The 25,735-nt window shown below is 51.4% G+C and overlaps 1 protein-coding gene and 1 long non-coding RNA gene across 2 annotated transcripts in view; both read left to right on the plus strand.

The window, feature by feature from the left end:
• RUNX1 (RUNX family transcription factor 1) overlaps window positions 1-25,734 on the plus strand; it is a gene marked incomplete at its 3' end in the record, with an annotated part of 95,697 nt that extends 69,963 nt beyond the window's left edge. Inside the window, exons 6-7 of the mRNA XM_040484973.1 lie at window positions 19,503-19,664; window positions 25,262-25,734. Of these exons, the coding sequence (XP_040340907.1) occupies window positions 19,503-19,664; window positions 25,262-25,734 (635 nt within the window). The remainder of the gene's footprint in view (window positions 1-19,502; window positions 19,665-25,261) is intronic.
• LOC121035964 (uncharacterized) lies at window positions 7,161-10,068 on the plus strand. Its single transcript, XR_005793160.1, has 2 exons — window positions 7,161-7,444; window positions 7,639-10,068. It is a non-coding gene; the product is annotated as an uncharacterized LOC121035964 (long non-coding RNA).
• Window position 25,735: the final 1 nt, after the last annotated feature.

Below are 25,735 nucleotides of genomic sequence, written 5' to 3' on the forward strand. Positions count from 1 at the left end.
TGAAAGTCAAGAGAAGAGTTTCCGGGAGTTAAGAAAGCAACCCTTTCCTGCCAGACCCCACCGTAGGCCCCACGCCAGCACCCAGTGACCCCTCTCGTGCAACTGTCCCGTCTTTGGGGGCTGGAGGAGCTCAGTGAATCTCTCCGCTTCCTTCTCGATTCGCAAGGCTCTGACTTGAGCAGGGAGGCATCTGGGTGCCAGTGGTCACTCCGTTCGGCCCGTCCTCCCACCGGAGACGGGCAGGGCCCCGTCCTTTCACCTCCGAAAAACGACTCAGGCGCTAGCTTCAGCCTCGGAGGCACAGCAGGAAAATGTGTACGCTGCTTGTTTTAAGACCTGAGGCTTTGGGGACGAAGTGGGCCCGTCTCCGCTTTTCCTAGAGCACATCCCTTTGAACTCAGCCACCCCCGGTTTCTCCATATGCGCGTCGGCCAGCTTCCCCCAGGACTCTTTCAGAGGCAGCAAGCAGAGTGAGGCCTGGGAAGCGGCAATGAGTGACGGAAAACCTGGCGAACTTCCGGCTGCCCGCTGCCTGGGTTCGAACCCCTTGTATGTGACCTTGAGCGACAACGCACGTGAGGACCCTGTGCCGTGGGAGGGGGCGTCACTGCTAAGACCATGGCCTCCCGGGAGGCCAGAGTGGGCACAGCCTCCTCCTTGAGGCCCCTCCGTCTGAACGCATTGCCTGCGGGGGATGGTGGCTGAGGAGGCAGATGTGGCCTTTCGAGCCCTCTGATGGCCAAGGGGGACCCGACACAGATGCTGCTACTGAGATCACTTCACCCACTGGTTTCTTAGCTCCTTCTCCTGCCGTGCCTTGCTCTGGGCCATAAGATTGCCACTCCCCTCCTGAGCCATCCGTGCTCGGAGGTGACCAAACGTGCACCAGCGAGCGGGGAGAGGCTGGAGCACTGAGGTCGCTGCGATCTGCTGCCTTCACCTGCCCCCTCCTCTGGCCTCTCAACACCCCCCCACCCCCCCACGTCTCCCCTGTCCTGCCTTCCTTCAGGGAGCCTGGCCTGCCCCATCTCCTCCAGGACATCTTCCTGCCCTCCGATGATCCACCCGGCCCCGCTTCTCTACTCCTGGTCCCATCCATCAGGGCCTGGCACTCCACCAAATCTCCATGCCTCGCCCTCCACTGTTACCCAGTGGGGTACACGTTGCCGCCGCCCCGGCTGTCATGGGCTCCCGGGAACGAGCACCCGAAGTTCCCTCTGTGCTTTGAGATCACCAAAACCGACTGATGAGATGCTTCCCAAGCATCCCCACAGCCCTGAACACCTGCATCCTGTCGCCCTCATCTCCAGTCATGGTGCTGAGAGCGACAGGCTCGCCTCAAAGTTGCAGGCCGGCAGGCAGGAAGCGTCTCTCCTCCTCCTCCAGACCCCCGCGGCCGCAGCCCAGATCTCCAGGGTAAGGGGTGAGCGGCAGTCCCTGAGGAAGATTGTGCCTGCTCTGGGGACAGCAGGTCAAAACGGGTCAGTAACCGGTTTTACTCTCAATTCTAAAATGTTCTTCCCGGAATGATTTCCTTCCTCCCAAAGCACCAGTGCTAGGGTGGAGCCTTGCTTCTTGGTTCAGTGATGGACTCTTCCTCGGCCTCCCAGAGCCCGGCTGGGGGCCTGAGGGAGGGAGCCCAGGTGGTCCCGCCCAGGTGCCAACACGCCCACCCCTTTCCCTTTTGCTACAAGGAAGAAGGTGGGAAGTGTCTGTGCTCCTTGACCCCCTGACCCCGTACCTTCTACAGCTCCCTGCTCTCTGAAGCTGGTGAGCTGCCCTCTCCTTCTGCTGCCTCCCCACCCCCCGCCAGGCCAGCCACTCTTGTGTCCCTGCTGTCTCCCAGACACCTGCCTTCTGCCCCAGCCCCCGTGTTCAGATGCGTCCAGGGGTCACCTCCTTCCCTCAAAGCATTCCTGATTCTTCCTGGTTCCGGCACTTTCCGAGCCCATACTTCCGAGTTCACTCCTGACCTTGGTGGCCCTCCACCCTGGCCACCTCGAACCAAGCCTCTTTTCTCCCCCCTCCCCCCCGACTGACCCATTGACGGGCCTCAGGGCCTCAGGTCCCCCAGCACTGAAACAGCCACCCCCTCCATGCCCAGTGGCTTCATTCTGTGCCTGAGGTGGATGAGAAAAGCCAAGTAGCCCCCTCCCCCGATCCCGCCTTGTGCCACTGAATCACGGGCTTCAGCTAGTGTATGCGGGCCCGCAGGCCTATCTGCAAAAATAACAGAATGTGGGCCAGCGGGGGGCAGGCCATTTGTCACCCTTCTCTGCCAACCTCCCTTTTGCTTTCTTCACCTCCTCTTCCCTCAATTCCTCCGAAAGCCTCTTTTGTTCCGGTCAAGGGGAAAGTGCTTTGGACATGTCGTTGAGACTGGTTTGCTGTTTTGTTCTTTTTTTTCCCCCCCAAAGACGGGAAGTTCCTGTTTATGGGAAAGGTTGTTCGTCTCCAAAGACGTTACAGAGCCAAGTGGCTATAGGATGATTTCTTGCTGCCCTTTTTTCAGGGTGGTACACAATACGAGAAAAAAATAATAATAATAATAATAAACCAATGAGAGAGAGTCCGTGAACACAAAAGGAGATGTTAGAATAGGTTTTTGTTGGTACTTGCATTTTCTTGTTGAAAAACAGAGCAGAGACCCTGAGGTGCAGAGGTGCGGACAGAAGCCTGATGTTATCTGGCCCCTAGAAATCCTGCCTGGAGTCCAGCGGCAGGCAGGATCCAGAACTCAAAAAGGCGCAGGCAATTGGTCCTGCTCAGTACAAACGGTGCTTTTAGTCTTTCGTAAACAGCCTGTGCCCCAGGGCTCGAATCCTTCAAAAGTTTGCCTAGGTAATTGCGTTTCATTGCTGTCTGGCGTGTGCTCCTTGGTCTAATCTGGAGGTTCAGACAGCCAGGCCAAAGCCTGTGAGACTGGAGGAGAACGAGACCGTGAATTTAATCCACTTGAAAGACAGACTAATACAAGTGCGGCTAGCTCATTATTTTAAGTGATGTGAGCAGAAAAGGGTATGGCGCTTTCCATAAAAGGGTTTAAAATCGGCGCGTTGCAGTCACTTGGCGGTTTAAGGCCATTAGAAGAAAAGGCGGAACCAGGGCGAGGGTGGGATCCTTGCTGTCACCTCCTGGTTTCTGGAAGCCTGCCTCCTCCCCACGAACACCCCAAAACACAGGGGCCATGGGGGGAAGTGATACCTTCCCTCCCTGATTTTGACTTGGGTCGTTCATGAATTCATGGCCATAGACACCGGCTTCCATTTGAGATTTGGGGGTGTTTGGGCTTCGTTTCGGGGTAGAAAGGAGATAGAAATGGTGTAAGGACTTCCCAGTCAGCCCCACAGAGCTCAGAATCCCAGACGTGTAAGCAGGAAAAGGTATCCCCTCCCTTGTGTCCACTGGGCTCTGTGCTCAGCAATCACATCCAGCCCCTTCCTTCCTTCCTTCCTCCCTTCCTTCCTTCCTTCCTTCCTTCCTTCCTTCCTTTTGAAGTCCAGACCAGGTTTTTTTTGTGTGTTTAGTATATGGTAACTAGACCAGGGGAGCAGTAATGGCTTCAATGATCGCATAGTAAAAACCAGCACTCTACAAAGAGCCAGAAGGTCTGTCCCTGCCCTGTCACCAGCCTGCCCTGGAGAACAGAGAGAGCCACTTGACCTGTCTGTGCTTCAGTGTTCTCTGAAACGGGGCTGGCTCAGAAAGGCTCTGAGGTTGCTTTCTGCACTATCGTTCCATGAGACGTTGGAATGAAACCTTAGAAATGTTGACAGTGATTTGCATCATTATCTAGTTCCATGTGACTCATGCCCGGGAAGCTTGGGAAAGGCAAGCAGTAGCCTGTCCCTTCCCAGGTGGCAAAGCCGACGGGTCAGCTCGGGAGTGATCTCGTTGCTCGTTTACACCTGCGTCTCACCCAGGACGCGGCGTGCCAGCTCCGAGTCTGGATGCTGGGCCACGAGACTGTGAGAAAGAGTCGTCCCAGATCCTGGCGTGGGGACAGAATTCTCCCTGGGCACGGCGTGACTGCTGATGCCGCGCAGGCAGACAAATGGCCTCCGGCGACCCTGGTTCCCACAAGGGCTCCGGAAGGTTCCCACCACACCCCTTATCTCCTCACACTCCTCGGTTTCGTCTGTGCTGTGCCTGGGGTGCGTGCCTACCCCGGGCTGGGTTTTCCTAAGGCACCATTGACACGTGGGTCCGGATCGGTCTCTGCCGTGGGGGAGGGGCATGCTGTGCCTTGCAGGATGTGTAGCAGTACCCCTGGCCCCCCCCCCACCCTCTAGGTGCCAGTAGTACCCTTCACCCCAGTTGTGATGCCCAGAAATATCTGCAGACACTGCCCAATGTCCCCTGGAGGAGAAACAGCCCCTGTTGAGGCCAGTCTGGGAAACTCACAAAGATCTCGCCGTCTACACAGGACCTCGATGCCTGCAACAAGGGGGCGGATCTCAGGGGTCTATAGTTGGTAGCAAATCAGTTTTGACTCTTCACTCCTGCTCTCCGCAGGTCATCCCTTTTGTTGAGCAAGAGTTTCCTAGTCTGCTGTCTCAAACTCTACTTTTTTTTTTTTTTTTCTAAATTCTTCCATGTTAGTCCCAAGTCACTGAAAAACCTATTGCTTCTCCGAGAAAGCTTTCCTTGACCTTGTAAATCAAAGCCGTTCTCTGGAGGGAGGTTTCCCACCGCCGGGCTCAGTATCATCTTTCTCAGGGTGACCTCATCTATTAAAGTATGAAGGTTGTATTTGAAATGCCATTTACTTTCTCTAAGTCAATAAATGAAACTGTGGATCTTTAGATCATCAGAGGTCTGCTTATTACCAAGAGTTTTTGTGTGTGTGTGTCATTTTTTAAATCGAGATCTGTGTTGGGAGTTTAAAAGAATTCCGGCAGATTTCCATTTGCCTTTCTGAATCCGTTTGGGGTGATATTCCTCTGCGAGTGTAGATTGCCCCTAGATGAATCTGACTTTATTAGTTTGTGTCCTTTGTTCAGAGCACCAGGGATGAGCTTGTGAAAGCACACAGCTCTTATCTTCAAAGGTCTCCTTTATGCAGCAAAAGCGCACCTCCACAACCTGTGTTACTAATCTGTTGCAGTCCCAATTAGTTCACGTGAAGGTCAGTCCTTTGGGGGGTGTGGAGCCGCTGCAGACTTAAGTGAACAAATTCCTCCTGCACGGAGCTCGCGCCCAGGTGGGGGAGAGGGCTGCGGCGGAGGCATCAGACCAAAGAGGGGGCTGTCCGCTACCGCAGGGGAAATTGATAGCAAGTCCCCCTGGCTCACAAGCCAAAGGAACCCAGTTATTCTGAAGAACTCAAAACCAGCATGGGACGGGGCGGCCGGGTGGCTCAGTCGGTTGAGCATCCAACTCTTGATTTCGGCTCAGATGGTGATCTCACAGTTTGTGGGATCGAGCCCAGCGTCGGGCTCTGCGGTGACAGCACGGAGCCTGCTTGAGAGTCTCTCTCTCTCTCTCTCTCTCTCTCTCTCTCTCTCTCCCTCTGCCCCTCCCCCACTTGCGCTGTCTTTGTCTCTCTCAAAATAAGTGAACTTTAGAAAAAAAAAAAGAAACTAGCGGGGGAACCTGTTCGTTTTAAGGAAACTGTTTGGGGTTGTTCTTCTTCACTGTGTCGCTCCGATGGCAAATAGCCCAATACTTTAGCAATTGCCGAAAAACAAAGAGCAGCATTAGGGAGCCATTTGGGGGCGGGGATTTTTTATGAATGGAGAAGCCTTGAACTTAAGAAGTGCAGCGAACACTACTCCTCCAAAAACAGGTCTGTGAAAAATAAGCCAGAGCTGGTGGGGTCAGGAGCATGTTGAGCTTTAGGAATGAAAGATGATGCTGAGCTCTATCCTGCTGTCTCTGAGACCACCAGCGGAAGACAGGCAATCCGTGAATCATGGATGTCTTGTGTCTCCGGTAAGGGTGGCCGGGGGTGGGGCGGGGCGGGGGGGGGGGAAGGAACGCCCCTCTTACGTGAAGAGAATCTGTGCGCTTGGCCTGGCGTTATTTCCGACACGGCAGAGTGGGAGAATTGAAGGGTCCAAGGCCCAATGGAATTGGCAGTGCCCTTCAAGAGGGAGAAGTTCATGGTTATGTCCATTCAGAGCACTGGAGTGGCCAAGGGATGGCCGGGAATCGCCCCACACCTGCTGGGAGGCAGGTGCTAGAGGGGCCGAGGGGCGGCTCTTCCAGGGCGCTGGCCTCCCGGCTGGGAATTCCCGGAGCCGGGCCTGACGGGTGGGAAAGGAAAACAAGAAGCGGGGTGCAGGTAGGGGAAGAAAAGTCACGGCGGGACGGCACAGACAGGAGCGAGCGCGAGGAAAACAGAAGGAGGCTGAAGCAGACACCGAGCCAGCAGTTTATGGAAGGAGGCCAGGCCCTTCAGCCGGGGAAACTTACTCTTCTCTGCTTCAGGCTGGGAGCACGGAATGGGAGCTCTTTAGCAAAGAGCTGCCACCCCTCAACGGGAGTCCCACCTCGGGAGGTGAAAGCACGGTGCGCCTTCCATTGGCCAAGCTCGGCTTTTGGATTTCGGTGCTGCGGCCGGCAAGGCGGGGTGGCGGGAGGTGGCGCGGTGCTCCCCGTGAAGGAGGCCGGTGCTCGGCAGGAGAAAGGGCTTCTGTTTCCTCTCAGTAACCTGCCGTGTGCAGCCTGCTGGAGCCTCGCACGGGCTCACCGTGAAACCACGTCTTCCCCGGGGAGGGGGCTCGAGGGCACTTTGCACCTCATGGCTGGGGAAACTGAGTCTCCAAGGGATCAAGTCACTTGCCCGAGCACACGGTGAGTGAAGGGTGAGTCCGGGCTCAGCCCTAATCTCTCAGGCTCCCAGACACCCTTGCTATGCTCTTCCTCAGGCCCTCTCGACTCCCTGAGGGACAGCCCCAGGCCGTGGGTCCCAAATCCTGGAAACGTTTGGGGGCCACACAGACGGAAGGCTCATCAAGCCTCCATTCCGCCCCCTGCCAGCACTCTCTAGATCATATTGTGTCGCGTTCTTGCTTCCCCATCTATAGGACTCCTGACTTTAATGTTTATTGATTTTTGAGACAGAGAGAGACAGAGCACGAACGGGGGAGGGGCAGAGAGAGGGAGACATAGAATCCGAAGCAGACTCCAGGCTCCGAGCTGTCAGCACCGAGCCCGACGCGGGGCTCGAACTCACAAACCGCGAGATCGTGACCTGAGCCGAAGTCGACCGCTTAACCGACTGAGCCACCCAGGCGCCCCTAGGACTCCTGATTTTATTAGAATGCCATGCTTCAGAGTTTGCTGCGTAAAACCAGAGGCGTCCGGCCTAAAATTCCAGTAAGGACGCAGCAGGGCCTGTGCTACATGGGAGAAGACACAGAGGCTGCCCGAACGGCGTCAGCCCCTCTAAAATCTGCCCAACAGTCGTAACGTTCTACAAAACCACACGAGCGCTGAGGTGAAATCTAGGGTTGCAGCCAGGAGCACGCACCGCGGGAAAGCCACCACCGGGCTGGTGGCGAGGGCGGCCTCCAGGTACCTCTGCCCCGTGCCGCCTCTGTGTCCCCCACCAGAGATGTGTCGGAGGCCAGCTGTCGGCTGGAGGGCGGCATGCTGACAACGGAGGGCCGGGGGCCGCAGAGCTGGATGGAGTGGTCTCCGAGGAAGCCAGGCCGCAGAATGACAGGACCGATAGCCGTTGAGTGCCACATCTCGTTCTGAGCTGGGCTCAAGAGCGTGCTCTCCAATACTGACAACTCACGGGGGAGGGGCCGGTGGCCCTGCAGCCCCTGCGGCCCCAGACCTAGCATCACTCCTTTTTTTTTTTTCCTTGCCTGCCACCACCCTGAGGCATCACAAGGACCCTAGCGAAGCTTGGCCACCTCACTTAGTAGGATCTGCTCACGGGTCGGCTCCTCCTGAATCTGCTTGGTCAGACCACCGATGTCCCTCTGGCAAGTCCTATGGGCTCCCCCTCATCGGCACCTGGCCTCCCATCGACAGTCTGGATCGTGGCTTGGCTTCGACAGCCTCCCGCCCTGTGCCGTGGACCAACGAAGCTCAAACCTGTACCGTCCTCTTCAGAGCATGCGCCAGCCCCGTGGAATGTTCCCTCAAAAGGTTCCGTTTCTTTAGCTCTGGGCTGTGCCAGGTGATGCTGTGTCTCTCCCGCTTGTAGCTTCCCACTTCGCGGTGTCTGTCATTTGATCCCTGTGAGCGAGGGTCCTCGTTCTGTGTCCAGGGCTCGAGCGCAAGCTAGAGGCTGCCTGAGATCTCCCAGCTGCTGACGCGGGATTTCTGGCTCTTCCTTTTCCAGGAGCCACGAGGAGGGCAAAGGGGCTAGAGAGTGAGCGGATGGGAACCGAAAGCCATCCTTAGCCTCCGCGTTTTGAGATTTTTGTTGGAGGAGAGGGAAATGGAAGAATGGAGGGAAAATAACAGGGTGGCCGTGGACTCATCTGAACATGGCAGACGGGCTGGCCTTACAGAAGTTCACCCAGCCCACCTGCAGAATCGGTTCGGACCTGGCAAGTGTGTTCAGGGGCCGAGATGCAGAGGATCTTTCCGGGGGAGGTGCCTGCAGGGGACGTTTGCTTAACAAAGTACGGGGACGTCATCCGTCTGCAGGGGAGGACAGAGGAGGACTAGAAGGTGCCTTCTGTCCCCTCGAAACCGTGATCCCCCGCCTCTCCCCCGGCTCCAACCTCGTGTGAACCGAAGGCTACTCTCTCTTTCTCTCTCTCTGCCTCGGGGACACAGCGTGGGCGGGGAAGAGCAGGTGTGCATCCACACGGCCGTCTTTTCTAGGAGCCGGTGACTCGCCGCCCCCCCCCAAACCCTTCCTCGGAGACAACCGTGCCGGAGTCCAGAGCCTTTCTCCAGACGTTGAGAGGAGAGGCCTCGTGGCGAGGGCTGAGCTGTTTCCCCTGGGAAGCGTCTGGCAACTCTAATGAGGACCGGCACTTTGCGTTTATAGAACGCCTTTCATCTGCGCCTCTCAAAGCGGCTCCACAAACATTAATTAACGCTCACACCTGTGAGGCAGGTGAGGCCGGCTGCCCCCAAGTTTAGAGATGAGGAAACGGAGGTTTGGAAGGAGAGGGGCTGGGGGTGGCTCTGCTGCAAAGAGCCGGCCTCCTGGATTCCCGGCGCCCCGACCCCGACCCCGGTGGCCTTGACCGCAGAGCCCCGGAGCCTCCCACCGTCCCCCTGGCGGGGCTCGGAACATGGGTCCCGGAGGCTGTGAAAGGTGGAGACGTGGCCACGGGGCTCCGGCTCCCTCCTTCCCTTCTGCCGCGCCCTCCTCCCCCTCCCCACCCCCCCACCGTGCCCGATCCGGACGGGACCCCTCAAAACCCTGAAGGCCTTTAAAATGCAGCATCCCCGGGCAGGTCTCTGCCCAGGCTTGGTGCTGGATGCCTCCCTCCGGAGTAATTGCTGGAACAATGAAGGCATCTTAGCTGTACATGACTAACCAAGATGTCTGTAGCCGGCAGAGACAACGGTTGGCAAATACCAGAGCTGTTTCACAACCTCGCTTTTTCCAGGATCCAGAGCTGGTGGGAGCTGACTCACATCATCTTGGGGTTTCGCTGATAGCAACAAGTCGCCACTGCGGGGTCAGCTACCTGGGCGCACTTCTAGGTGACGGCCCGCCTGCCCGCCCCTTTGGGCTGTGTGGTGTTGACTGCAGGCCTCATAGACGAGAGGACACAGCTGAAGACAGTGGGACTTCAGGGAAATGCCTCTTTCAGGACAGAGAACCACCCAACGCCAGGGGTCACGAACGCACAGGGTTCTGAAGGGAGGTGTAGGGTGTTTGGGGGTTGGGGGGGCAGCCTTTTGTTCGCAGGGGAGCCCCGATCTTCCTTCCCAAGGGTCCCAGACAAGGAAACGCAAGCCTCCACCGGGCCCGCCCTGACACATCACCCTGGAAACTGACTCACATCTCTGAGCCCTGAGTCATATCCTGTTGTGCGTTTGGAGGCATCCAAGAGGGCATTACACCAGCTCCCCATGACTGAGGTGAATCTGAAGAGCACCCTGGGAAGCACCTTGCCGTCTTCCAAACAGAAAGAGGGCCAAAAAAAAAAAAAAACAAAAGAAAAAAAAAGAAAAGAAAAAAAAATCCTCTAGGGAAAAAAACCAGGACAGCCCCAAGGGTTTGTATGTTCACCAAGCAGGTTTGGCCCTTTTAAAAATAGATGCTGGGGCCCCATGACATACATAACTGTCTGGTCTCTGTTTTTAAATGGCTCTGAAAGGTTACCAAAAGGTCGCAACTTTTAAAGATATCAGCTGGATGGCTGAAGGAAGGGCCCTCTAACTATACCAGCCGCCAGAGCTGGCGACCTCCTGGCCCCGGGCTGAGAAAAGACGCCCTGGGCTCAGGGGCGCTGCTGGGAATCCGGGTTTGGAGGGTGGGCGTTAAAGACCCCAGAGGTGGCTGGTCAGAGAAGAACCAAGAGGGGTCTCTGGCCAGGCTCTCCTGGGTGGCCTGGCGGGGGTCTGAGGACCGAGGACAAAGTGGGCCGTCTTAACCTTTTCAAAGAACAGCCTTTGGTTTTGTTGATTTTCTTTGCCACTTTCGATTTCATCGATTTCCGCCCTCATTTTTGTTATTTCTTTCCTTCCGCTTGCTTTCGCTTTAGTGTGCTCTTTTTCCTCTACTTTCCTAAGGTGGAAGCTCAGATCATCGATTCTGGATCTTTCTTCTTTTCTAATATATGCGTTCGATGCTACAAATTTCCCTCGGAGCGCTGCTTTTGCTGCATCCCGCAAATTGTGATCAGCTGGATTTTCATCTAATTCAAAGTGCATTTTAATTTCTCTGGAGACGTCGTCGTTACCCCGTGGGTTATTTTTTTTTTTTTAATTTTTTTTTTCAATGTTTATTTATTTTTGGGACAGAGAGAGACAGAGCATGAACGGGGCAGAGAGAGGGGCAGAGAGAGAGGGAGACACAGAATCGGAAACAGGCTCCAGGCTCTGAGCCACCAGCCCAGAGCCCGACGCGGGGCTCGAACTCACGGACCGCGAGATCGTGACCTGGCTGAAGTCGGACGCTTAACCGACTGCGCCACCCAGGCGCCCCACCCCGTGGGTTATTTAGAGGTGTGTTGTCGAAGCTCCAAATACTTCTTCCAGCCAACTTTCCGTTGTCGACGTTGTCGTTTTAGCTTTAAATCCATGTGGTCTGAGAATACACTGTGCATGATTTCTGCTCTTGTAAATCTGTTAAGGGTGTTTTATGGCCCAGAATGTGGTCTTTCTGGGTGAATGTTCCCTGTGAGGTTGAGAAGAAAGTGTCTTTTGCTGTTGTTAAATGGCATCTTCTATACATGTTCACTGCATCAGGCTTGTTGGTGGTACTGTTCAGGTCAAATGTGCCTTAATTTTCTGCCTGCTTGATGGATCCGTTGCTAGAAGAGTATTTTTCTATTGTTTCTTGTAGTTCAAAGTCACTTTTCGCCTCATGTTTTTTGACACTCTGTTGTTAGGTGCACACACATTAAGGATGGTTACATCTTCTTAGAGAACGGACTCATTCATCATCACGTATTTCCCCTCTTTATCCCTGAAATTTTTCCTTATCCTGAAGCTAGTTTTGTATAAAATTATTAGAGCTACCCTGCCTTTCTGTGGCTTACTGTCAGCATGGCGTCTGTGCATCTCTTTACTTTTAACCCAGGTCTTTACATTTCAAGTAGGTTCCTTGTCGACAACATATAGTTGGGCCTTGTTATTAATTCACTCTGACAGTTCCTGTGTTTTCACTGGGTGCGTTTAGAACATTCATATTTATTTTTTTTTTTAATTTTTTTTTCAACGTTTATTTTTTTATTTTGGGGGCAGAGAGAGACAGAGCATGAACGGGGGAGGGGCAGAGAGAGAGGGAGACACAGAATCGGAAACAGGCTCCAGGCTCTGAGCCATCAGCCCAGAGCCCGACGCGGGGCTCGAACTCCCGGACCGCGAGATGGTGACCTGGCTGCAGTCGGACGCTCAACCGACTGCGCCACCCAGGCACCCCTAGAACATTCATATTTAAAGTGATTCTTGATATGGTTGGATTCATACGTACCATGCTTGTACTATTTTATATGTATTTACCTGTTCTCTTTTTCTCCTCTTTTTCTGCCTTCTCTGATCTTAACGGAGCACTTTCTATGACTCCATTTTATATCCTCTCTTAGCCTATCAATTGCACCTTTTAAGAAAAGTGTTTTTAGGGGCGTCTGGGTGGCTCAGTCAGTTAAGCGTCCGACTCTCGGTTTTGGCTCAGGTCACGATCTCATGATGTGAGTTCAAGCCCCACATCGGGCTCTGTGCTGACAGCACAGAGCCTACTTAGGATTCTCTCTCTCTCCCTCTCTCTGCCCCTCGCCCCACTCATGCTGTCTCTTTCTCAAAAATAAATAAACTTAAAAAAAATTTTTTTTACCGTTTTTAGTGTTTGCCCTAGAGTTTGCAAACCACATGTATAATGAATCAAAGCCACCATGAAATAACACTACACCATTCCTTCCACTCTGTCATTACTGCAACTCATATCCTTTGTCCATCTGCTGTGACCATCCAATGTGTATTCCCTCTAACATCTAATATCACTAATGTCATTTTAGACAGTTATCTTTTGGATCAGCTAAGAACAGGAAAAGTAAGACTTTATTTTACCTTCATTATTCTTTCCCTGAAGCTCTTCCTTTCTCTGTCAATTTAAGTTTCTGACCTACATTTTCCTTTTCCTCTAAGAGCTTCTTGTAACATTTCTTGCATGGCTGTTGCGCTGGATAAGTTACCTCAGCTTTTGCAGGTCAGAAAATGTCTATTTCTCCTTCACTGTCGAGGTATAATTTTGTGGAGTATAGAATTCTAGGCTGGTGGTTTTTTGGGGGTTTTTTTCTTCACACTTTTTAAATATTTGCTACACTCTCTTTTTGCTTGTATGGCTTCCGAAGAGAACTTGGAAGTAATTCTTATCCTTCTTGCTAAGTAAGGTGTTTCTGTAGATGGTTTGGTATTTCTCTTCCTTGGTGTTCTCTGAGCTTCTCAGATCTATGGTTTGATGTCCGTCATTAATTTTGAAAAATTATTGGCCATTATGGGGCACCTGGGTGACTCAATCAGTTAAGTGTCTGATTTCGGCTCAGGTCACGATCCTGTGGTTCGTTGGTTCGAGCCCCGCGTCGGGCTCTGTGCTGACAGCTTGGAGCCTGGAACCTGCTTCGGATCCTGTGTCTCCCTCTCTCTCTGCCCCTCCCCCACTCCCCCAGCTCTGTCTCTCTCTCTCTCTCTCTGAAAAATAAACATTAAAAATAAATTTAAAAAAAAAGAAAAAGAAAAATTATTGGCCATTAATAATTCAATTATTTCTTCCAGTTTTCTCTTTGTTTTCCTTCTGGTATTTCCACTCTCCATATATCAGACCTTCTGAAATTGTCCCAGAGTTCATGGATGTTCTGTTTGGGTTTATTCTGTTTGTTTGCATTGGTTTTTCTTTCTTTTCTCTCTGTACACCTTTTAGGTTGGGAAGTTTTTAACATATTTTAAAGCTTGTTGATTCTTTCCTCAGCCATGTCCAGTCTATTGATGAACCTGTCAAAGGCATTTCCCACCTCTGTTACAATGTTTTTAACTTCCAGAATTTCCTTCTGTATCTGAGAGTTTCCATCTCCGTAGGACATCACCCACCTGTTCTTGTATGAGGTCTCCTTTTTCCAGTAGAGCCCTTAACGTATTAATCATAATTAAATCCCCCGTCTGGGAATTCCCAAGTTCTATGTCATATCTGAGTCTGGTTCTGATGCCAACTGTATCTCTTCAGACTGCTTCTCTTACCTTTTGGCATATGCCCTGTTATGTCTAATTTGAAAGCTGGGCCTGATGTATCAGGGTCATGGGAATGGAGGTAAACAGGTCTTCAGTGTGAGATTTTATGTGCATCTCGCTAGTAGTTGGGCTGCGTACAATGTTTACTGAAGCTGTCGATGCCGAGGATTCAAATTCCTCTAATGTCCTTGTCTCCCTTGTTGTCTTTGGACTTCCCTAAATGGTGTCTTTAAGCTGTGACCCGCTGTTATTATACTGGATCCCATGAAACCTGGAGGAGTTTGTGAGGCCAACTTCATGAGAGTGTCCCCGCCCCCCCCACGCACGCACATGCACACGCGTGCACGTGCGCACACACACACACACACACACACACACACACACAAGACTACAGCCCCCAGAGGTTTCTTATTCTCACAGGTGCCTATACTCAGTCTCCAACAATTTATAAAAATCACCATGTAAATGTTCCTACCAGTTTATGGCCCCAGTAGCTTCTGTTCCTGGCACGCAGACCCTCAGTGCGAATTTCTACAGTCGCGTGCCCCTCAGGACCTCAGGCTGGCGGTTTGCCCTATAGTCTCACTTCTCTAATAGACTACGAAAAGTCATGGATTACCGGTCTGTTCAGCTTTTTTTCTTGTAGGGATGGGACTGGTGGCCCCCGATGCTCTTTACGTTTCAGAGGTGCAGCAGGAAGCAGAACACCTTGACAGCAATTATTTGATAGGGTCACTTCTCACTCTGGCGACTTTTTGATGTCACTGCACCAAAAGGCGACAGCGCTCTGCTTTCTTACTGAGTAGCGTATGCCTCGGAGCTCTCTGAGCTCTTGCTTCTGCCCCGTCCGATCCCCAACATCCCCCTTCTCTGGCCTCATTCCAAACGGAAGGATGATGCTCAAAAAGCTGAAAATAACCCATCACAAGATGGCCTCAGTAGAGCAGCTGCATCAAAACATTATGTACCCTGAAAAACATAGGAGGCAGAAAGGCTCAAATTTAAATTTCTTAATCCAGTGGTTTTTTTTTTTTAAGTGTATTTATTTGTTTTGAGAGAAACAGAGAGAGAGCGAGCACGTGAGAGCAGGGGAGGGGCGGAGAGACAGAGAGAGAGAGAGAGAGAGAGAGAGAGAGAATCCCAAGCAGGATTGGGAGTGCAGGGATCTGAGAGTGCAGAGCCTGATGCGGGGCTCGAACCCACGAACTGTCAAATCATGACCCGAGCCAAAACCGAGAGTTGGACGCTTAACGGACTGAGCCACCCAGGCGCCCCTCTGGTAGTTTTCTTAGTGGCAACATGAACATCGAAGCCACCATTAAATAACCATTAAGAGTGGATCCTTGCCCCACTATCCTTACCTCAAATATCCGGTTTTCTTGCCCTTTACCACTTAATCGTCCAAGCCCAGTTCCTCTCTGGTGCTGGAGACCAGCTGGCGAGCCCTGTTATCAGTGAACAGCACGGTATTACCTGAGCCTCGCTCTGGAGCAGGTGCGCATGGCCTTACCAATATGTATCAGATGAATCCCTTAGCATGGATTCACTTCCCCTTTTTCAAATTTTTTTTTATTTTTTAAATGTTTCTCTTTGAGAAGGGGGGGACAGAGAGCGAGAGCTCAAGCAGGGGAGGGGCAGAGAGAGAAGAGAAAGAATCCCAAGCAAGCTCCTCGCTGCCAGCGCAGAGCCTGACACGGGGCTCGATCTCATGAACCACAATATCATGACCTGAGCCCAAACCGAGAGTCAGAGGCTTGACCGACCGAGCCACCCAGGCGCCCCTCCCTTTTTTTTTTTTTTTTAATGTTTATTTTTGAGAGAGAGAGAGAGAGAGAGAGCGTGAGCAGGGGAGGGGCAGAGAGAGAGGGGAGCACAGAACCCAACATGGGGCTCGAACTCACATGACCTCAGCCGAAGTCGGAGGCTTAACCGACTGAGCCACCCAGGCACCCCTATTTTCCTTTTTCATAATATAATCATAAAACTTACTCAGACTAATTGGACATTTCATATGGCCCCAAACTGGGTTACTTGCTTTATATATAGCTTACCTCACTTACCCTTCGCCACTACTTTTTGAAGTGGGAAAACTACGTAGCAGGGAAAAGAAATGACCCGCCCAGGGTACAGGCAGAATTCGGGCTGGAATCTATTCTAGGACTTCAACTAGACACTTTCCCTAGCCTGTTCCTCTGAGGTGGAACAGAAGTGTATAATGAACACCATCAGGGTAGCTCTGACCTGGGAACAGCTGTGTGCAAGCCCAGATGAGACAGACCATCCATCAGTTCGCCTGGACACAGGTCCCACACGAGCTGTCGTTCCCTAAAGGCGAGGACTACAGTCCACTCACTACCGAGTCCCCCGAACAGTGACCCCAGCAAAGCGAAAATCCTCATGGGCAACACGAACGAATAAGGATGTGAATAATTTCATTAGCCTATGAAATGGATGAATGAATGGACGAACCAATCAGCGTGAACGAAAACACGAAAAAAACTCTCAACATGACGATTCATGCAATAGCAAGAAACCTTCCCAAGCATCATCTGCTCTCAGGATCTTCACTGATACCAGCCTAGAAGTTCCAATGGGGCCGGGGCCACCTTGGTCTTATTCATGAGGCTACTACTGGCAAAGTTAGCACATGCGGGGCACACGCTAAAATTTCAAAACGAACCAAAACTTCTGTCCTTCTTGATGGCGTGACTTATCGGAGGCCCTCCCTTCAAGAACAAGTCGCCCTACTTTCTGGCGAATGGCTGACAGTGGTTCTCTTCCTCGGCCTGTGGTCTTTTCTGGATCACTTCCATCTTCTCCCGGCCTACTTCCTCGTCCCAGAATGGCTGCCTTTATTATTAAGAGCACCATTCTTCACCCCACGCTTCCACCTGATTCCTTCCTAAGTCTGATTAGCATACAAGTGAAGCAGAGAAACACTGTGTAGGACCTGTTTGAATTAGAATCCTGCGCTGTTACTGTTGGAAGGGGCTTGGAGATCATATCCTGTCTTCCAGTGCTGACCCACCGCACTGCCATTTCTCTGCTTTCTTGTGTTCACGTCGGCCCCGTCAGAGCAAGACTGGTAACTGAGCGGTAAACTCAGCATATACCATATCGTTGGCCCTAGTGTTCTGTTCTATTTTTTGCTTTTGGATTTTTATGAATAATACCTGTAGAATTAGAAAACACCCAAAAACCTGGCACGAGCAGCTCGCCATCACCACCTTCTGGCCCGTCGCTGGCAATGAACCCAAACCCAATTCACTACGGTCATTTGAATGGAAAGTGATCGGACGGGGGTCCTTTGGGTTTTTAGTGTTATCCCTCCTCCACACTGGAAAGCTACGTTGTGTGTGGAGTAAGAGTGTTGAATATAAAACCCTGGGTTAAAAAAAAAAAAAAACAATCAGAGAACTTGGACTTTAATCATAAAGATCATTTTACCAAAGCATATTTTTAAAAGGCTGTGAAACATTATGCAACGTTTGCACGGTTTAATTATGAGTTTAGAAAAGCCTAGCACAACTTTTTCACTACAGTAAAACATGACAGAGCATGAATCATGGCCTAATACTTTATGCTTACTGTGGTTTTAGACACGGGGTTAGGGGAAGCTGGGCTGTCTACACAGCAAGGCATGAATTACTGAACCGCAATTCACACCCCGGAGGGCTTTATGACAATTATAAAACCTCTTTTGTTTGTTTCTTAAATGATTAAAATATTTGAGTACTATATATTCCCGCAGCAAATGTGTACATCTAAGACATATGCATGCCTTACAAAGATATCTGAGTCTACACTTTCTTCTTCACTTGGAAGAAAACGCTTGCAGTAACAGGGGGATACAGAACATCCTGCTGTTGCTGTTTGCTTACAATTATTGGAAACACTGTTGTCTGTAAGATTGCAGGATCTTTGGCTGTAGTTGAACATTCGTTTCCACTGAGTTTAGAATGGACCAGCTCTCTTACTCCTTGCCCTCTGCTCAAATTCCCCCAAATTCAGAATGACATGAGGGCCCTTCTTTAATATTAGATTTCAGAGATTCTAAGTTAAAATATTTCCCCAGAGTTTTCAAACTTAAAGAATTGAGTTATTTTATTATTTTTTGGAGAGAGAGAGAGAGAGAGAGTGTGCGCATGCACGCGAGCGGGGGAGAGGGGCAGAGGGAGGGAGAGAGAGAATCCCAAACAGACTCCGTGCTCAGCACGGAGCCCAAAGCGGGGCTCGAACCCACAACCTGGGGATCATGGCCTGAGCTGAAATCAAGAGCTGGAACGCTCAACCGACTGAGTCACCCGGGTGCCCCCAAAATTGAGCTATTTTACAGGAAAGAAAGAAATGGATCCACGTGAGGGAAAGGGGAAGGGGCGGGCAGGAAGGTGGGGGAGGAGACCTGGGTCTCCAAACCCCTGCTTTGACGGCTTCCAACAGATCAACAAAAACAGCAAACTTAAACTGTTGGAAATGCAAATTCCCCGTTGGAAGTAGAACTGGACGTTTTATAACGAGTAGGAATAACTCACTTCTTTATGTCCTGGCACATACACAGCTTGTGACTGGTATTTTCCTGAGGAACACTGCTCTTTCTAGATTGACTCCCGGCTTCATGCAGCCCGGGCTATGAGGACCCTGGGGACTGGTGTGGGCCACAGAGAAGGTGGGACGCAAAGAGAAAATCGATGTTTAGCCCTAAAAAAAAAAAAAAATGGAAAGCTATCTCTGGCGGGCCAACATTCCATTTAAATTTGCTTACACGTCTTGCCTAAGAATAGAGGGTTTGTTCCTTTTTTTTCCCCTCCATTTCATCTGCAAACAGTGTGATGCTTTTGAAACTAAGACTTCTGTGAATGCTGGAGTCAAATTTACCAAGTCCTTTTTACCTAAATCTTCTGAAGTCAGAGTTTTGTCTCTTCTCTATCCCGGGCCTCATTTATTGGCCGTCTATAAAATACTTGCTCAACATTCTGCCCTTTAAACACGGCAAACTGGAGGTCTTGAAAACATGCAGGACAGCTGTTGGTCTGGGTTGGTACCTGTTGGTCTGGGTTGGTAGGGCTAGATCACTACTGCTGGGCTTGTGAACTAGTCCCCAGGCCCCATCACCAGCTTCCCAGCCAGACCCTCTTTTCTGTCATCCTTGGGAGGGAATTCGCGTAAACGGAGGACATTTAAAAGCCCTTAGAGTATTTTTGCCAAAGGTCCAAAAAAAAAAAAAAAAAAAATCAAAGCTCTATGTTCTTTTTTGCTTACTGACTACAGATGGATAGGTGATCACCTGAGTTGATGAAATGTTTTGGAGGATGAGAATTGTAACTCGCGGTAAAGCTGGGCGGCCAGTACGTGTGGTAGTTCAAGAGGTGGGTGGGAACACCTACCTGGAAAGCATCTTCAACCTCTCCCGTCGTTATGAGCGTGATCAAGTGAAACCTTTGGAAGGAACAGTCATCCGGGGGAAATCTTCGAGAATAAACTATATTTCACACAAACAATAATTCAGTAACTTTGGGAGGAGGGGGGAGATTCTCGAACAAAAGCAAATACTTGGACTTACTACAAACCGGTCAACAGGCCACGGGACGTATGACAAACAAAGGTGACTAGCTTTTTATTAAAAGGTTTCTTTTCTTCAATCCCACCCCACCTGACGTATGACTGACCTCTCCAATCCTCTGCAGACACAAGGCAGATCCAGCCGTCCCCACCGTGGTCCTATGACCAGTCCTACCAGTACCTGGGATCAATCGCCTCGCCTTCCGTACACCCAGCAACACCCATCTCCCCTGGACGGGCCAGTGGCATGACAACCCTCTCCGCAGAGATTTCCAGTCGACTCTCAAGTAAGCTGCTCGAACACACTCTTTGAAGTCGAGCTAGAGTGGAAGGCTCGAGAGACTGGAGATGCCTGAAGGGGCTGGCAGTCATTTGGGAGGGGGCGGGCAAAATGTGCTTTAAAGACAAGGTTGTCTAAGTCCTATACCCGTGCACGGATTTTCCCTGACACCTTGAGACGGGGATTATGAATGCGAAGGCAGAAGTGGATTCTGTGGGCATTTTGGGCTTGCTCACATTTGGCAGACAAAGGTAGCAAGCAGCTGAAGGGTTAATAATACACAAGGTCAAAGTAATCAGCGTCTAGAACTCTGATGGAACGGTCCATCTGGTGGTGGCCAGCTTTCAGAGGCCATGTGAACAACACTGGGGTACCCGTGCTATACCCCACGTGAGAGATTTCTTTGTTTTTTTTTTTAACATGTATTCATTTTTGAGAGCCAGAGAGAGAGAGAGAGAGAGAGAGAGCGTGAACAAGGGAGGGACAGAGAGAGGGAGACACAGAAGCCGAAGCAGGCTCCAGGCTCCGGGCTCCAAACTGTCAGCGTAGAGCCTGACTCGGGGGCTCGAACTCACAGACCACAAGATCATGACCTGAGCCAAAGGCTGAACCGACTGAGCCACCCAGGCGCCCCCACGTGAGATATTTCGAATGAAGGGATGTTCGCACCAGACTAGAGGAGCAGAATGGAAAGCCTGGGTGCCGTGGTTAGCATAATTGTTGTTAATACGAGCTCATTAAATATTAGTCATGTAACCTATGAGACCTCTGGGCTTGGCACTCACCTTTGCTCGTGGGCAGGGAAATCGGAGTGAGAGAAAAATTCCTTTGTTAAAAGCAAAGGAAGAAACTCCCTGTTTGGAGCTTTGGAATTGGAGCTGGGCCAGACTGTGAAAACAGCTCCGAGAACTTCAGCCTTGTGAAGCCCGCAAGCGCACTTCACGTGTGTTGGGAAGCGGGTGGTGGTTTTGGCTTTTCAGCCCTTGAGATCCGATTAGAGTAGATCAGGGGGCAGGCAAAGGGGCTAAGGCCTCTTGTCCGCCATTTTAAACGCTCTGGGTAACACTGTGTTTTCCAGACAGTTGTGAGTCCTCGAGATTTCACCAAACGCTTCGGCTTCTTCCCAGAGCTTCTCAACTGCAGCACCACTGACAACTGGGGCCAGAGAATTCTTGGTCGTGGAGCGCTGTCCCGTGCACTGTAGGATCTTTAGCAGCATCTCTGGCCTCTAGATACAGCCGTCCCCCACCCCCCACCCCCCATCAGGACAACCAAGGATGTCTCCAGACGTTGCCAAATAGCCAGAGGTCCCAAACTGCCCCCTTAGCTGAGAACCACCACCTTCGGGTATTCTCGGGCACTGTAGTGAAATGGGAGAGCCAACCTGGGTGCCCACTTCCCACATTATTGTCGACTATTAATGCCCGTATTTTCAGGGCACCTGCTGGGGGCTGAGGAGTTGAGGAAGTAGCCTAGGAATTATGACGTCTGCTCAGCTTGTTGTTTTAGAAGTTCTGTTCCCTCGGGACTAGTTTGATTCCAAAGGCACTTGTCAACTTTTATTGATTCTTCTCAGTGGCGCTGCTCGGCTCTCTACATCTGAAACAATTACTGTTTTCCTTGGAAATGTGCCTGCTGTGGGTCCCTTGGAGTTTATTACATAAGACTTTTGACTTGGTCAGCACCCAAGATCCGCACCTTCTAGAGCCCTAGGAGACAGCTGCTCCAACTGACCAGGGTTCAGATGGGAGGGTGGCTTTTTTTTTTTTTTTTTAAGGAATGAGTAGCGTGCCCTCCCAAGTCCCGTGTCGCTGTTACACTTCTGAATAACCAGGACTTCAGTTACCCAAAGAGTAAGGAAGGACGTCTTATGTCATGAGGGTGTGAAGTACACAAAAACCCCGTCCCATTTCAGCGCCCAAGACTGTCTTGGAGGGAGGGCGGAGAGGATTCCAGATGAGCTTTCCCCCGGTGGCAGGGAAGGGCATGGGACGCTGCTCTTCAACTTGGCAGATCTCCCTCTGAGAATTCAAGCCTGGAGCACAGGCCTGCAACGTGTTGTCATATGCCTGGGGGCAGTGGGGGGGTGGGGACACATAAAAGAAAAGTGCCTGCCGGTCTGCCAGCTTTGAGAACCTGACACTGCTCTGACTGCTTTTCCTTTTAATCCCGCCCCAGAGCTCTGAGATCTGCCCCTCTCCCCGCCCCCAGCCCCACCTGGACTTCCTTCTGCGAAGGGGCCTTGCCCTCTGGTCTCCCCCTCTTTCCTCTGCAGACAGTCTCCACACCTTGTCTGAAAAGAGATGTCATCTGGAGGTTTTCCTTTATTTTTTTTTTTTTTCTTAAAAAAAAAAATTAATGTTTAGCTGCCAACCTGGGCGACAGACAGCATGCATTAATCTGAGTCATGCAAAAGATCCTTTTAAGGCAGCCATTATCTGCTCAGGCTGTTTAATCCTTTGGGGGCAGTGGGAGGGGCCTGAGTGGGACAGCTTTCATCCATGTCAAGCTGCAGAACGAACACTTGGGCTGTCACGGCAAATATTTAGCCCCGTCGGTGGGGAAACATTTCCAACGAAAATACCTGAACCTCCTAATCCCTAGATTTCCTACTTCTTAAGAGCTCCCTGTGACTATTAGGGGTCGCCACCCCCACACGCTGTTGAATAAGGGGGCACCGGGCCAGCCGAAGGGACACATGAGCTACAGCCAGGTGGGGTGAACGGTGCATGGCGGTGGGGCCTGGTAGGAAATGTCAGACTGACCGTAAAAATGGCAACAAATATTTGAATAGACCATGTGAATCGGACCGTATCTAGAGGGCCGCAGCGCTTTTTCTATCAAAATGCGTGAGGAAGGATGGCTTGACCGGACAGATGGCCTCTGGTGGAGTGGCATTGGAAGAAGAATCACGGGCCGTACTGAAGATCTTTCAGATATCCTGCCCACAAGTGAAAGGGCTATTTTCCCCTGACAGCTGAGACCGTAACATCATTCCATGACTTACATCCGTGACCAACCGCGGACTCACTCGGGATTACGGTAACTTGGTACCATCACCAGGTTACCATGTAGTAGCTGGAACACACTGGCAGAACATGTCCAGACATCGCCATGAAACAGGGGTGACCTTTCATTCATTTTTCCAGTGGATTCACCTTTGTGTCTCAGGGCAAGTGGAGCAAGAGGCATAATGGGCAGAGTCATTAGCCTGTGTCCAGAGTTCTTGCATCAGATGCCAACAAATTGATTGCATTTGCCTAATGCTTCTCCCTCGACTATAGAAATCTCACTGGAAAAATGGAGTCAAGCTTCCTGTCACGGCTCTCCGTGTGAGCAAAAACAAGTGACACAGAGCTTGCTCACAGACGGCCCCAGAAAGCGGGCAGGGACGAACGCTGTGGAATGAGGTGCGGCCTGGCTTCAGGACGAGCGAGAGCGTGGCCGCGGAAGGGCAGCTCTAGAACCACTGTCAGTTCACAGCGTTTTCCCTGCCCACATGTCTGACTCGCTCTGAAAAGATTAACAGCAGTGTTTGTTTGAAAGGCAGACTCCTGGTTTCCTCATTAGCAGGGAGATTGGCTGCAGACTTCGGTTGTTTCTATAAACTTTGATTACCTCTCTGATGAGGAGTATAGACCTCCTCATCACATTCACCCCAAATTTACAGAGGAGTTCATTCGAGAGAGGGAAGGAGGAGAAGGGAGAAAGGGAAGGAGGGGGGGAGAGGGAGAGAGAGACAGGCAGAGAGAGGAGCACACTAGCTCTCCCTGCTGGAATAATAGGCTTGAAATATGAGGAAGTTGATCAACCCCGGATGCCTTCCAAAAACAGATTAATCCACCCTGGTAGCTTTCCTTTCAGAGCAAACTCTTGGCTCCGTTAAGTTGCTCTATGGGCCTGAACACAAAAGGACACAGGCTACATGCCATCCTGAGCTTGGAGTTATTTTATACGTTGGTTTCAGAACTTAACAAATTTTAAAACGTTTCATTCTTTTGGATTTGCTGATGTCACTTTCTGAAGAACAGAAATTACGCCAGGACACCATCCTGCATCTACAGTGGTGGTTGTCAGTGGGGGCGGGGGAGATGGTGGCTTTGCCCCCCTCACCCTACCCCCAGAACACTGGGCAGGGTCTACAGACATCGTTAGTTGTCGCCATGCGGGGTGTGGGGGCACCACTGACATTTGGTGGGCAGAGGCCAAGGACGCTGCCAAACATCCTACAATGCACAGGACAGCCCCCCACCGCCCCAACAAATAACTATCTGGCCCCACATGTCAATAGTGCTACTGTTGGGAAACTGATCTACAGGACACAGGGAGCACTTCCTGGCATCCAGACCCCCTAGTAGTTCCCAAGGGCAGCCTGTGGTTGAGAAAAATGCAGAAGGATGCAGGGAAGGTCAAAGCCGGTTTCTGAAACCATAAATGCATGACCCTAACAAAATGAGTTTTAGAGACAAAGCTTTGCCATTCCTGGTAAAACTTCAGCGTGTGCAAAAATGGAGTATATACATCAAGGCCCTGCGGCCACTTGTGTTAACAAAGCAGTGAAGCACAGAACCAACGAAGCGAACCGGGTGAAACTGAGGCTGTATTTTTCTACCAATGTGGAACAAGTCTAAAGATAGACGTAGGGGAGAGAGCCGTGGTGATATTCACTGCCACTCATTCTCATTAGTATGGCACGCATTAGAGCAAATCATAAGAAATTGCCAATTTTTAATTGTTTGAGGCCTACAGAAACAGCAGCTTCCTATGATTCAACCTAAATATTATGTATAATGTATTGTTATTATATATTAATATAAGTGTCATATTATGTAGGATATATTCTATTAATATTCACCTGCTCATGCAGCCATTACATTAGCATTGCATAATTTTATAAGTTACATCTTGTTATTATTATGTTCATATCACAGATTACACTTATATTGATATTGGCATATTAATATACTGATGATAGAGGGCTGGTCAACTTTTTAATGTAAAGGGCTAGACAGTAGGCATTTTACGCTTTCTGCCAACTTTTTAATGGAAAGGGCCAGATAGTAGGTATTTTATGCTTCCTGGGTCCCACGATCGGTCCGTGTCCCGACCACTCAACTTTGCGGCGGTGGCTCCACAGCAGCCCCGATAATACATCAAAGAATGAGCAAAGCTCCTTCCAACGAAAGGGTCAGTGTGGCCACTGAAATTTGAATTTCACGGGACCTTCACGTCAGGAAATACTCTTCTTTTCACTTCTTTCAACCATGTAGAGAAGTAAGCTTGTGAGCCATGCGAAAATCGGTAGCAGCTGGAAGGCGGGCTTGTCAACCCCGCTACACCGATATCCAATCATACGTATCGTATCTACCGTATTGGATGTTACATTACATCGTTTACAATAACGTGGTATCGCACACGAACTCACGTTACGCGTCGTCCTATACGGCCGTCCACCCACCTCCCTGCCCACTAGCATGCTGGGCAGGCCCGGGCTCCGGGGACAGCAGCATTCTGGGTAGCCACGTGGGCGTGGCCGTGGGCGGGAGGGGCGTGGCCTCCCCCACCAGCGCCTGACGCTTCTCTTCTCCCCCCCCCACCCCGCAGCGGCGCCCGACCTGACGGCCTTCGGCGACCCGCGCCAGTTCCCCGCGCTGCCCTCCATCTCAGACCCTCGCATGCACTACCCCGGCGCCTTCACCTACTCCCCGACGCCCGTCACGTCGGGCATCGGCATCGGCATGTCGGCCATGAGCTCGGCCACGCGCTACCACACGTACCTGCCGCCGCCCTACCCCGGCTCGTCGCAGGCGCAGGGCGGCCCCTTCCAGGCCAGCTCGCCCTCCTACCACCTGTACTACGGCGCCTCGGCCGGCTCCTACCAGTTCTCCATGGTGGGCGGCGAGCGCTCGCCGCCGCGCATCCTGCCGCCCTGCACCAACGCGTCCACGGGCTCGGCGCTGCTCAACCCCAGCCTCCCGAACCAGAGCGACGTGGTGGAGGCCGAGGGCAGCCACAGCAACTCGCCCACCAACATGGCGCCCGCCGCGCGCCTCGAGGAGGCCGTGTGGCGGCCCTACT

This window comes from Herpailurus yagouaroundi, unplaced genomic scaffold (assembly GCF_014898765.1).
Source record: "Herpailurus yagouaroundi ecotype Mexico unplaced genomic scaffold, PumYag 162, whole genome shotgun sequence".
Lineage (NCBI taxonomy): Eukaryota > Metazoa > Chordata > Mammalia > Carnivora > Felidae > Herpailurus > Herpailurus yagouaroundi.